Source organism: Camellia sinensis, chromosome 9, assembly GCF_055761805.1.
Source record: "Camellia sinensis isolate YWXY chromosome 9, ASM5576180v1, whole genome shotgun sequence".
Lineage (NCBI taxonomy): Eukaryota > Viridiplantae > Streptophyta > Magnoliopsida > Ericales > Theaceae > Camellia > Camellia sinensis.
The window spans coordinates 101,218,223-101,231,889 of record NC_138969.1 but is presented as its reverse complement, the minus strand read 5'-3'; the positions used below and the strand labels follow the sequence as shown (position 1 = coordinate 101,231,889).

General features: G+C 40.4%; 1 protein-coding gene across 1 annotated transcript; it reads right to left on the bottom strand.

The window, feature by feature from the left end:
* Nucleotides 1-554: 554 nt before the first annotated feature.
* Nucleotides 555-9,121, bottom strand: LOC145788928 (protein kinase and PP2C-like domain-containing protein). The gene is made up of 5 exons (XM_082889265.1): nucleotides 9,025-9,121; nucleotides 5,710-5,843; nucleotides 1,535-1,733; nucleotides 920-987; nucleotides 555-782 (listed from the first exon to the last, which is right to left on the bottom strand). The coding sequence occupies exons 1-5, from the start codon at nucleotides 9,119-9,121 to the stop codon at nucleotides 555-557; spliced, it is 726 nt and encodes a 241-aa protein (XP_082745391.1).
* Between the last annotated feature and the right edge of the window lie 4,546 nt (nucleotides 9,122-13,667).

Sequence of the window (13,667 nt, the reverse complement as noted above, 5' to 3'; positions counted from 1 at the left end):
GTCCTAAAAATCTCTCTTAGTCTGATCATCTAATCCTACTTAGAGGGTGTAAGCACTAATAACGTTTACTATATTTTGTCCAATAACTAATTTAACTAACAAAATCCTATCACCTTTCCTAAGTGATGGACACATGTGTCCCCCGAGTGTCCAAAATGTGTCCGGATCTAAAAAAATACTGACATATTTGGACATGCATCTAACATGAAGAAATGTCCAACATGTATCATTGGATCTGTCATCAACTTCTCAAGAATGTTAAATGACAAGGGACTAGCTACTAAAGACTGCAATTTCTGCCAACAATTAGTAGAGCAAAACTCAATAAACCTTTTGGAGCTACCAGAGTCCACAAGCACAAGTGCAGGCTATATATTTCAGTATCAAAGCATGGTTCTACGATCACTAACTTGTCATCAACATATAGCATTTCAAAAAACTTCTTGTCCGTCTCATAACACATCATCAGGTACAAAGGATAAAACAACATTTTGATTTGCTATAATTCAAAGTGGCAGAGAGCATAGAAAAATCATTAATTTTATGTCAAACTCTTACTTTATTGTCGCACCGAAACTATATACATCTGACTTTTCATTATGTATCTCCTTTCTAAATATTTCAGGTGCCATATAAATGAGTGTGCCGACCATATTCTTTTTATGGAAACCACCAGTTGGCTTTCCAGATGATCTCCAGTTCTCCATAGAAACTCGTTTAAGATCTTTCTTATATTCTGCTAAACCAAAGTCTGCCAGATGTGGACGAAGGTTTTCATCAAGCTGCCAAAAAAAAAAAAAAAAACAGAGGAAGCAGCAACATATTATTACCACTTCAATAGGAAACACAAAATCTTACCCACAAAAAGATCAGAAGCAAAACAAAACAAAACAAATCAGAAAATGGTGATGGCGTTTACAAGAATATTTGCTGGTTTTACATCCCTGTGTACAATCCCAAGTTTATGTAGATGTTGCAGAGCTTTAGCTGTAAAATAGGAAACATGATCATTATAACTTTAGTATAAACCTTATCATACGTTCATAAAACAGAGAATCAAAACAAAGGAACAGACATACAGCAATAAGCTTATCCAATGCCAGTAATCAGCAATCAATCTTTTCCTATGGGACCACATTACATCAAACCTCTCTTGTCGGAGAAAATCCATCTCGAGTTTGAAGAGATGTTTACATTTCAAAAAATTGCTCCGAAGTTTCTCCTTCCCATGTACTCGGATTTAGATTAGTTTGGTACTTTGGTTAGAAAAAATTTCAAGTGATATAACTCAAATGGAGAACTTTACTACATTCAGCCCAAACTCCCAAACAAGTAAACTGGTTTCTCACAGGAATTCCATCAAAACACGTGGTACCCAAGCAAAGAGTAAACAAATTAAGTAATTGGACACGGATGAAATCCTCATCATCATCATCATCAGCAGCAGCAGCAGCAGAGAAGAAAGAGAGAAGGCAACATCAGCGACAGAGGAAAGATCCAACAACAGTTAGGCAGAAGAGAAAACAACAGCTACAGCAGAGAACAAATAGATCAGCAGTAGCAGGAGTAGTAGCAGACGTGGGGAAGTAGATAATAGATTCAAAGAAGAACCAGAGAATAGAAGCAACATCAGTGAAGAAGAAGAAAAAGAAAGCAACAGAGGAGAGGAAGAAGAAACCAGCTGGGAAGATGAAGAAGAAGAAAGCAGTAAAGAAGAGGAAGAAGAAGCGAAGCTAAGCTATGCAGAGAAGGAGAAAGAACTAGGGAAGATGTAGAAAAGAGAAGAATATGCACAGAGAGAGAGACAAACGAAGTAGAAGATGTTGAGAGAAAGAAATAGAGAAGAAGAAGCGAGAGCTAAAACCAAAACAAATTTGGAATTTCTAAATTAATGAGACGAGTAATTTGAAGAGGTTCAGTAGTTACCATTAAATCCATAAAGTAATTCCAAGAATTTTCAGCTGAAACTTAAAGAGGTATCTAATTAGGACGTCTACCTAAGATGCTGAGTAGCAATACCAAATTTTAAAATTGGCAAGGTTTTTTTCCTTTTGGATGAAGAAGAACCTCTCCAAGACAGGGTCTAGATGCCAGCAAGAGCTGAACCCAAAACATCTGAGTTTATATCTTATCCAAGAGTTCACTCCTTTGACTACTAGGCTATCCATGTAGGTTAAATTGGTGAGATGTTGGAAATAATTTAGAAAAATTAATATTATTTGTATTATTTATTCATGAATGTTTTAAAAATTGAAATCATATTCCACGTTAGCTATTCCCATGTTTTACAGAAATTCAAGGATATTTATCAAAATTTTTGAAGAGCATTATGTCCATCGTGACATAAATACTTCATTATCATCACTCATATGTTTAGACATTCTTATAAATCTTGTGCAACATGCTAAAACTTACTAATAAGTTAATCTCTTTATTTTATTTTGGTCAATCGTCCATAACCTAATCTAAGTTTGGGTTCCCTTCTCTAGATGCATCAGGAATAATCTATTCAAAATTGACAAAAAACACTACTAATTCCTATATATTGAAAAAAACAATACTTAAGAACACACCATGGTAGTAGATTGCACATCCTTAATCATTGACACCGTATGTTTTATGGAATGTGTGTAAAATCTAAGCCAATGCTATCAAAAGCGTGCTTAGGCCCGCACCTAGGCACAAAGTGCAGTAAACTGCACCTGAGGGATGGCAAAATTCCTCGGCCCGATTGTATTTGTGCCAGGGTAGGGTAAACTATAGCGGTAGGTAGGTCAAAACTGTCAGGTTTATAGTAAAGTAAAGTATAAAATTGTATCACTAAATTAATTGAGTTTAAAAGCAAGAATTCACACTCAAAACCCGATCCATTGCCATCCCTGAGGTGAGATGACATTAACGAAGCGCATCCGACGCATGCGCCTATTTCAATTGCTCCTAATTTGTTAAAGACATGATATCAACCCTTCAATTGAATGAAGCCCATTGTAATTTCATTTGTTCCTATAAAAGCCTCCCGAATAAATAGAAAAATCCAACCTTAATCAACAAATTCAAGTTACACACCAAAGCATTTACATTTTGACTTTCATATCATTTTTTTTTTTTTTTATTACCTTTTTTCCCTCTAGACGATGACAATCGTCAAATAGTAATTTGCAGCCTTAAGTGTTTATCTATGAAGCATGGGTGCGGGTGCGGGTACGATACGGGTACACCGATACGGCAAATTCTTTAAAAAGTAGGGTACTAGTACGGCTGGGTACATCAATTTTACGTCAATTTTTTTTTTTTAATTTTTTAAAAAATTTATAGCTAAACATCCAACATACAAATCAAAATTTCAATATCAAAACTAAAAAGAGAACAACTTGTCTAAAAAGTTATACAATTATTTTTTTTTCTTTTTTGATTGTCTAAAACAGGATACAAAAGGGAGCAAAACCATGACCCATAGGTAAAGAGTGTTGGAAATAAATTACTTGATATTTTCAAAATTGAAAGAATAATAATAAAGGCTGCAATAAATTCTAGCATCTGAGGGAAAAAAAAAAAAAAAAAAAATCATTTTGCCGTACTGGTGTTGTACCCATGCCGTACCCACAACGTACCCAAATGTATTTGCCGTACTCGGCATGTATTCGGCGTACCCGGTACGCGTACTGTCGTACCGGTACTCGTACCCGCACCCGGTAAGATTTTTGGAGTACCGTACTTCATAGGTGTTTATTGTTTAATTGCTTAATTTTTATAATTGTTAATATTATTTTTTTTGATAAATATTATTATTATTATCATTATTATTATTATTATTATTGCTAGGGGTTGTTGGAGTTTTGCTCCTAACACAAATCTATGATTTAAGTTACAATTTTACTCCTTCAATTGTATCTAAACAAAAACTAGGGCTAAATTTTTTGTTTTCGTCCAGAATTGAAAAGATGCTTTGAAAACAATTTAGGTTTAATAGAAGACTTTGTTTAAAGGATTTGCTATATTTCTTTATTTATTATTTTTCCAAAAAAGACTAAATGTCCAAGAATTCCGAAAATTCATCATTTGTACTAATTGTGACCGAGCACGAGTAGTACCATTAGCAACACTCAAAGTAAAAAGAGACTTCAAGCAAGAAAACCACCAATGGAAAGATTCACTATATAACTTTACAGTAGTTAGGAACCTAAACCTGAAATCTACACCACATTACTAACATGTCATCAATGTGAACTAAGCACTTATAAGAATCATCTCAAGTATTTCATATTACCTAAACTAATCATAACAGGTAATAAAACACTATGAGTCTATGAGTGTCATGTTCAGCCTAATCTATACTACTTATTTACCCTTAATAAGAGGAATTTTGCACATAATATCACAAAGAAAATACAAAGAATTTCAATGACGAGTAAGGAATTAAGGTTTACTTCACAAAATTAAAACAAACTCAAATGAAGCCAAGATCATCAAAGACATACCTAACTAGACTGAGATGGTGAGCACTTGATCAAAAGTTGGATTCCACTCTTCCACGTGTAGTTTCTCTGCCAAATTTAGGGACTCTTTGAAGAAAAACATGTAATTTGGAGGCTTTGCATGTGTTGCAACCAATGTGGCGATTCCTAGATGATCTAACTTGCTTCATCATCACATCATATAACCAAATTGTCAAAAAAGAATCCCGCATATCATATGTAGACATTCAAATAAACAAACCAAATACACATACATAAACATCTACACACAAATTCATATATAAGCGCATATTTTATACTATTATTAGAAGGTAACACCTTAATTGATGTCCCTGACAGATTTTTAGTATGCCTGAATTACCCTGTGCTCAAACATCTTTGGATTCTATTTTGATTTGCACAAAATGATAAAATGGTAAAACTACCTAAAACCACCTCAACATCCTTTTCCAGAACCAATATCCCTCTCCTCCCCCAAATGCATCATGGCCAGCCCCAACCTTGAGGCAAGACCACCAAGGGCCTCCAAATTTTAACAAAATTTAGGGGCCCCTAATTAATTTTAACTCTTATAGCATTAGTAGGCTCAAAAATAAGGATTCAGTACAACTAATCTAAGTTCACAATCTAAACTAAAGGGTCCTTATAGATTATGCAAGCTTAATTAGTAATTTTGCATTAAAAAATGTGAGAAAAGTAATATTTAACTAATACACTGTTGTAGTTGGTTCAATTTTTATTTGGTATTATTTAACTGATACCTTTTTGTAAACTGAATTTGGTTAAATTATAAAACTAACAAGACAATATTCTTATCATTTTGAGCTCTTGTAATGATTTTTCCTCATGTCTTAATTTGTGTAAGTAAATTTTAGTAATTATATCTGCAAGCTAAATTTGTGCGGGTAATAGCAAATTTAAATATATATATATATATATATATATAAAATGTAAATACTTACTATTTTACATGCAATTTTTTTAATGATTATATATAAAAGGCTCCAATTTCAAGAGTCTGCTTAGGGCAGGCCTTGATCATCACACTATAGTCGGTTACTTACATAGTGAGACACACACACACATGTATATACACACAAAAAGGGGATTTGCTAATTTGGAATTCACGTAAGGCAGAGATAGAAAATGAGAAAAGGTGGAGAATATTTGTGTACTAAATAGGACAAAATGAGCTAATGTATATATGGAGAGAGAGAGAGAGAGAGAGAGAGACAGAGAGTAGAAATGACCATAGCATTTGCAATTCCTTGTGGAATTTATCAATGTGATCAGAGGTAGACAAAATGGGTTTTTTCACAGCAACCTTGTTTCCATCCAAAACAGCTTCATAAACCACACTTTCTGCTCCTGAAACAAAATGAATACACACCAATTCAGTTTCACATTCACAACAACAAAGCCAATGTGAGAGCAAAGCCAAAGAGGGGTACAAATTAAGAGCCACAAATTAAGCTCTCTCTTTGAATTGCAATTGAGAAACAAAAAGACAAATACACACATATATATTGATTGATACCTCGAGCAATTGGGTTTAAGAGAGAGAAGGAAGAAGGTGGGAGATGCAGAGGAATTGAGTCGCTCCGGCAGCAACCCCGAATGCATGTGTTTGGCTCCACAATCTCCACCCCCATATCTCTCTCTCTCTCTCTCGCCTCTCACCCATGTATATATTTATATGTTTATATATATGTAGAAGAGGGTGGAAAAACGAAGCTTCGGGTTGGGGCTGGGATGGAGAGGATGAAGAGAGATTATTTTGGTAGGCTGGTTAAAAAGTTGAATTTTTATTTATTTTATTAAAATTGTATGAGCACGAAATAATTTCTCGTATAATTCTGTTGATTAAGTTTGCACTCCTTCAAACGTCGTCGTCTTATCACCTGAAAATACAAACGTGAGTTAGCTGATGGGTGTGTCGGAAACCCTTCCGATGCCTAAGTCAGCAAATAGACTATAGACACAAAAGCTCTGTGTATTTGAGAATAAGAATTGTGATACCTGTACGTAGGTCCTATCATGAGCTTTTATAGATTCCACCTAGCACAATCTTAGTAGGACTCTAGCTCTCCTTATACGAGTCCTCCTAATAATCACTCCCCCAAAGATAATCCCTATCTTGATAACATCCTACTCACTACCAACCAAGTGAGACGGCTCTAACCTCCTGCCTTAGCTCGGTAGTACACTCAATCGAGCTAGCCTGCCCCTGCTCTACATTGGATAAAACCAAGATGGTATTCGACTGAGATAACCTTCAGTCCAGTATGCTACAAATATACCCCGGTCCAAGTTGCTGTTTACATCTAGCCAATCTGCTCCAGTCCTTGGACTGATATCTGTACACCACAAGACCGAGCTATAAAAGCTCTTAGCTCGGCCGCAAGCGCGCCCTTACGAATTGTGGAGTCTACTTAGCTAGGCCTAATACTTAAACCAAATGGACCTAGCTCGGCCCGGTTTATGCATATAAATTATCCTCTCAATTGGCCCTTAGTTCCATCTGCGAAGCATGATTGGGATTATTACCTTCAAACTGTGCTAAGATATTAGCCGAAGTGAAGTACTTCAGCTAGCCAAGCTACAAAACCCACTCGGTTTTCCCGTCTTTGACGTAGTACAGCCCGCTTTTCCACGCTGCTGACACCACGCCCTTACTGGGATACGTGGCTCCCCTTGATTGCCTCTACTGCTGTGACAGCCGTCAATCATAACTTCCAAAATTTGAATAGTCCCGCCTTTTTACTTCCATTTTGCATTTATTCCCTTAGTCTTCAAACGTCCATTGTTACTGTTCATCTGCTCTCTGGAAAACCTCTCACATTTTTAACTCTAAATCCTTATCTTCTACTGCCAAGTCTCAATCCAAGTCGCAGGGGCTCGTTTGATTGAATTCTGCTTTCACACCCTTAATCTGTAAGTTCCTCATGCCATTTTCTCTGTTTTAATTGATACGCCTTTGTTTATTTTCTTAAAGAATAGCAATTAATCTCCCATATATGCGTGTTATATGCAATAGAGCCTTGAGCAAATACCATAAATCCAAAAAACCTCACGCTCAAACCTAAAGACACACTCAACTGGATTTTGAATCAGTTTCGAACATGATTTTTGATCCAAAATTGTGCTGTGACCGAACTATGAACTTGTTTGCGACCCTTAGGATAGTACTCGACTGAACTAGAAATGTATAGAACACCAACCGTGCTATAAACCTTGAGTCGGCCTTGTTTCATGGCCGAATTAGAAATGGTTTGTAACGCAATTGTAACCAAGCTAGGCTGATATTACTACTCTGCCTATTTACTTAGCGCGGTCCAGTTATCTGGGCATGACACTTTTATTTCCACTTTGCAGACTTGACTAGGTTGGCCGGGCACACCCTTGCACTTTGCCCCTGGGCGAGTTTGCTCAGCCGAGCCATCCAAAGTCACACCAAGGCTGAGCTAGGCTGTCGTGTTCATAACAATTTTTAAACGAATGGGCAAATGTCGATTTTTGGTGGACTTGCTTGGTGCCATGGCTGAATTTCGAAGCGACTACCATATTCCGAACGATGTCCACCTTTCCTTAGCCGAGCTAGACACCACCCCTTGGGGCAAATAAGGTTTTGTTCCCTTTACCGTGATATCCATCGTAGAAGGGGAACTTTGGCTCTCAGTCTAACCACTCATTTGCGAATTTCGTAGGCCAACCAGACTGTGCCCCACCTAATTATCCACCAATTCTTCATAAACGGAATGGCTGAGCTAAATTCCTCAAGCTTTAGCCTGGCAATGCCCCAAACACCTCGGGAGGGTTCAAGGTAAGTTGCGGAGACTTACGGAACTAGCACGGGACTCAGGCTTGAGAACTAAATCAAAAAATGCACTTTTTTCACACTTAAGCTCGAAAATAAGCGCCATTCCTAGTGGCGAAGGGGGATTAGGTTGAGAGCTTCTCTCTCTAGAATCTAGAGAGAGAAAGCTCCCTCCGTTGTTACCCTTTGAGTTTCTGAGGTTCCTTATCAGATTCTTGGTCTGGTTTGGGTTATGTGTTGTGTTATTGCTGAATCTGGTCTTATTTATGTCCAGATTTAGGAGGGTTTGAAGTTTTCAAGGTCGTTGTTGTCTTCTGATAAAGCTCCAGCCTGCGGATGGTGTTGAAATCATGGTCTGTTGATGTTACTCTAGGATTCGTTCTTGTTCTGGCACATACTGGACATCTTTCTGGTAAGTGTCTGGTCAGAGGTGGGTTTGTCTGGTTGTTTAGCAAGGGCAGTCCACGGTTTATGGAGGTTTGTTGGTCTTAGTTCCATCAGAGATGCTGCTTTGCTGGTTCAGTTCGGTGGTTTTGCTAGACCGATGGTCTCCATGACTAGGTGCTTAAGCTAGGAGCTGGTCGTGCTATGGTTTTCTGGCCTTTCATGGCCGGCAGCCGGATTTTAGACTAGAGGTGAAGATGATTGATATTAGCAGTGGGGCTGTCTTGGTCGCCGATCTGCTGTTTTTATGGTGGTTGTATAGACGGGTTTCTCCGCTTGCAGGTTCACCTCCATGCAGTTGTGTTTCGCTGCCGGAGTGCCTGTTGAGTTGGTGAATGGTGTTTGATGGATTCTGTCCAGCTTCGGTATGATGGTTGCTGGTCATGGCGATGGCCTCCATCACCGTGGTGGTCTGTGTTATCTTTGGTGGGTGTTCAGAGATCATCGGCGTGTTCTGGTTGTCGGTGTGCTCCTGTTATGCTCCGTCCAGAATTGTGGGAGGGTCACGGTTTGTAGCTCCGGCCATGGAGTTTACCGGAGTCATTGCTTCTGCGTTTAGGATGAAGTTCGTTTCTCAGGTTGGTGTTGCACGCTCCTTGAGCGAGTGGCGTTGAATATTGTGCAGCGTTGTGATATGGCCTTTCTGCTGTATACAGGCTGTGCATAATATCTTTATTATATCGTGTGTTGGAAATGTAGGCGGGCCACGTGCGGGTTCAAATTCAATTTGAAAATCTTTCAGAAAATTCATGGTGGCCTACTGTTTCGTTTTGTGCTGTTGGTTTGCCTATCACGGTAGCTTTTGGGTTTGCGGTGTAGCTAGCTGTTGCATGTGGTTTGGTCCATCACGTGGCGTATCACTGGGAGGGATTTTCTGATCCGTGTGAGTTATATATATATTATATATATACTTGTATTGTAGTGGGCCGAATTAGTTTGATAGGCCAGGCAATTCACGTGGGACAGTTCAATTGGTTAAAGTGGGGCCCGCCAAGTTTATTTGGTGGGCAGGAGTGTAAGTGGTATATATAAATATATTATATATACTTTTTGTATTAGTGAAGTAAACGTGGGTCAGCCATCTCAGCCATCTTATTGCTTTTGAATTTCATGGTTGTATTATTAATTGGGGGCGTGGAGTGGACTGGCGGTGGGCAATTTTTGGGCCTCCGGAAACTTGGTTTTTATGAAGAAATCGGTGGGGCCCATTTGGACTTCATGGTTGTATTATTAAATGGGCCTACTATTTTGTGTGGGGTCTCATTTTTATTGGTGAGCCCATATATTTTTATTAGCCACAATGCAGCGGACCTTTTGTAGTTGGTTACTTCATGATGATTGATCGTGTGATCCTCATGTGACTCGATATGAGGACAGTTTTGAGCCATCTCTGCCAAGAGTGATTGGGGAGTCACTGCTATGGAGAATAGTGGTTTGATAACTAGCCGAGTTAGAGACTGGGAGATGAGCGGGAGGATAGCTATCGGTTTTCTGGTAGCTTCTTGTCTTCATGTGACCCATCCTAATTGATTGTATTGCCACGCCTGACATGGAGTGAAGGGGACACTGCCGTGGGGTTTGAGGCTTGTGATCTACCAAGGAAGGGACTGGGGGGTGTGATGATTGCTCTCATGTGTTTGTTGGCTATGTATTGGTTTGTTGCAGCGGGGCTATTGTTTTTTCACTAAACTTCTCAAGATCGTTGATTATGGTGATTGACTTTGCTGGCTTCATGTGACTCAGCCAGGATCTTTCATGGGATAGATATTTTCCTTCGTCATGGCTTTGGTTGAGTGGCTAGGATGTCACGGCTATGAGAAGCGTGATGCTTATTGGATTCCATGCTTTCATCCGAGGTAGAGACTGGGAGCAAGCGAGGGCAGTTATCATTTTTCGATTGGTCTTGCTGGGTGTTTAGTTAGTTACATTTGTATTATGTGTTTGTCTGTTGTGTTTTCTGAGTTTGTGGTGTGTTTCTGTTTCTTTGCCCATATATCCACCCCAAGTTTCCATCTATTATCTCTGATGGTAGGGGTTACTTGGGGACAAAAAGGATTTATGGGCAAAGTGGGATTTTTGTTTTTTTCTGTTGTTCTTTCGCTTTTACGAGTGTGGATTTATTTGTTGTAGGGCATACCCCAGGTATGCCCCTTGTAAACTTGTACATTTTACTGTCTTTATTTTATGACTTACTTACCCAAAAAAAAAAATAAGCCGTCGGGAGCCAAAATCGTGTAACAATCACGAGAAGGCCCGGGAAACACGTCAAACACCTCGGGAGGACACGGGACTCCCGGTTTGAAAACTAAGCCTGAAACGGCACTTTTCTCTCACCTAAGTTTGAAAATAGTCCATCGCGGGCCAAAATCGTGTGACAGTCAAGAGAAGGTCAAGGGAACACCTCAAACACCTAGGGAGGGACTAACGTGAGTTGTGGAAACTTACGGAACTCGCATGGGACTCCCAGTATGAAAACTAAGTGAAAAAATGCACTTCCTAAACACTTAAGTTTGAAAATAGGCCATCGGGGGCCAACAAATCCCGTAACAGTCCCGAGGAGGCCCGTGGAACACCAACAATTCCGGGGAACACTTCCGTAAGTTGTGGAAACTTACGGAACTAGCGCGGGACTTCCGGTTTGAAAACTAGGTCGGAAAAGTTACTTTTTTCACACTTAAGCTTGAAAATAGGCCTCGGCGGGCCGAAATCGTGTAACAATCACGAGAAGGCAAGGGGAACACCTCGAACAGCTCAGGAGGGACCAATTTGAGTTGTGAAAACATAACGAACAGGCACGGGACTCCCGATTTGAAAACTAGGCCGAAATCGTGTAACAATCACGAGAAGGCAAGGGGAACACCTCGAACAGCTCAGGAGGGATCAATTTGAGTTGTGAAAACATAATGAACAGGCACGGGACTCCCGATTTGAAAACTAGGCCGAAATCGTGTAACAATCACGAGAAGGCAAGGGGAACACCTCGAACAGCTCAGGAGAGACCAATTTGAGTTGTGAAAAAGTAACGAACAGGCACGGGACTCCCGATTTGAAAACTAGGTCCGAAAATACACTTTTTTAACACTTAAGCTTGGAAGTAGGCCATCGGGGAGCCAAAATCATCTAACAGTCGCAAGAAGGGCCGGGAACACCTCAAACACCTCGGGAGTGACAGACGTGAGTTGTAAAAACTTAAGGAACTAGCACGGGGACTCCCGGTTTGAAAACTAAGTTGGAAAGAGACAGTTTTTCCACACTTAAGCCTGGAAATAGGACACCGGGGGGACCAAAACCGTGTCACAGTCACGAGGACCAGGAAATGCGCAAAACACCCCAGGAGGGTCCAAGGTAAGTTGCGGAGACTTACGGAACTAGCACGGGACTCTCAGTTTGAGAACTAAATCAAAAAATGAACTTTTTTCACACTTAAGCTCGAAAATAAGCCGTCGGGGGCCAAAATCGTGTAATAATCACGAGAAGGCCCTGGGAACATGTCAAACAACCCGGGAGGGACTGATGTAAGTTGTGAAAACTTACGGAACAAGCACAGGACTCCCGGTGTGAAAACTAAGTCCGAAACGGCGCTTTTCTTGCACCTAAGCTTGAAAATAGTCCATCGGGGGGCCAAAATCGGGTGACAGCAAAGAGAACGTCCGGGGAACACCTCAAACACCTACGGAGGGACCAACGTGAGCTGTGGAAACTTACGAAGCTCGCATAGGACTCCCTGTTTGGAAACTAAGTCAAAAAATGCACCTCCCAATTTTGAAAATAGGCCATCAGGGGCAAAAAACAAAATCCTGTAACAGTACCGAGAAGGCCCGTGCAACACCTCCAACACCTCAGGAGAAACCAATGTAAGTTGTGAAAACTTACGGAACTAGCGCGGGACTTCCGGTTAGAAAACTAGGTCAGAGAAGGTATTTTTTTCACACTTAAGCATGAAAACAGGCTTCGGCGAGCCGAAATCGTGTAACAATCACGAGAAGGCCCGGGGAACACCTCGAACATTTCATGAGTGGCCAATTTGAGTTGTGAAAACTTAACGAACAGGCACGGGACTCCCGATTTGAAAACTAGATCGGAAAATACACTTTTCTAAGACTTAAACTTGGAAATAGGCCATCGGGGGGCCAAAATCATGTAACAGTCGCAAGAAGGGCCGGGAACACCTCAAACACCTCGGGAGTGACAGACGCGAGTTGTAAAAACTTAGGGAACTAGCACGGGGACTCCCGGTTTGAAAACGAAGTTGGAAAGAGACTTTTTCCACACTCAAGCTTGGAAATATGACACCGGGGGGGCCAAAACCGTGTCAAAGTCACGAGAAGGACCAGGAAATGCGCAAAACACCTCGGGAGGGTCCAAGGTAAGTTGCGTAGACTTACGGAACTAGCACGGGACTCACGGTTTGAGAACTAAATCAAAAAATGCACTTTTTTCACACTTGCGCTCGAAAATAAGCCGTCGGGGGCCAAAATCGTGTAAAAGTCACGAGAAGGCCCAGGGAACACGTCAAACACCCCGGGAGGGACCGATGTAAGTTGTGAAAACTTACGGAACTAGCACGGGACTCCCGGTTTGAAAACTAAGTCTGAATCGGCGCTTTTCTCGCACCTAAGCTTTAAAATAGTCCATCGGTGGGCAAAAATAAGGTGACAGCCAAGAGAACGTCCGGAGAACACCTCAAACACCTAGGGAGGGACCAACGTGAGTTGTGGAAATTTACGGAACTCGCATGGGACTCCTGGTTTGGAAACTAAGTCAAAAAATGCAGTTCCTAAACACTTAAGTTTGAAAATAGGCCATCAGCGGCCAAAAAAATCCTGTAACAGTCCCGAGAAGGCCCGTGGAACACCTCAAACACTTCGGGAGAAACCAATGTAAGTTGTGGAAACTTACGGAACTAGCGCGGGACTTCCGGTTTGAAAACT

Coding starts and splice junctions, on each gene's coding strand:
- LOC145788928 (XM_082889265.1), bottom strand. CDS start 9,121: ATGACCAGCAACCATCATACCGAAGCTGGACAGAATCCATCAAACACC. Junction 5,844..9,024: donor CGAAACACAACTGCATGGAG/GTGAACCTGCAA, acceptor ATTTTGTTTCAG/GAGCAGAAAGTGTGGTTTAT. Junction 1,734..5,709: donor TATGGTCATTTCTACTCTCT/GTCTCTCTCTCT, acceptor TGCATAGCTTAG/CTTCGCTTCTTCTTCCTCTT.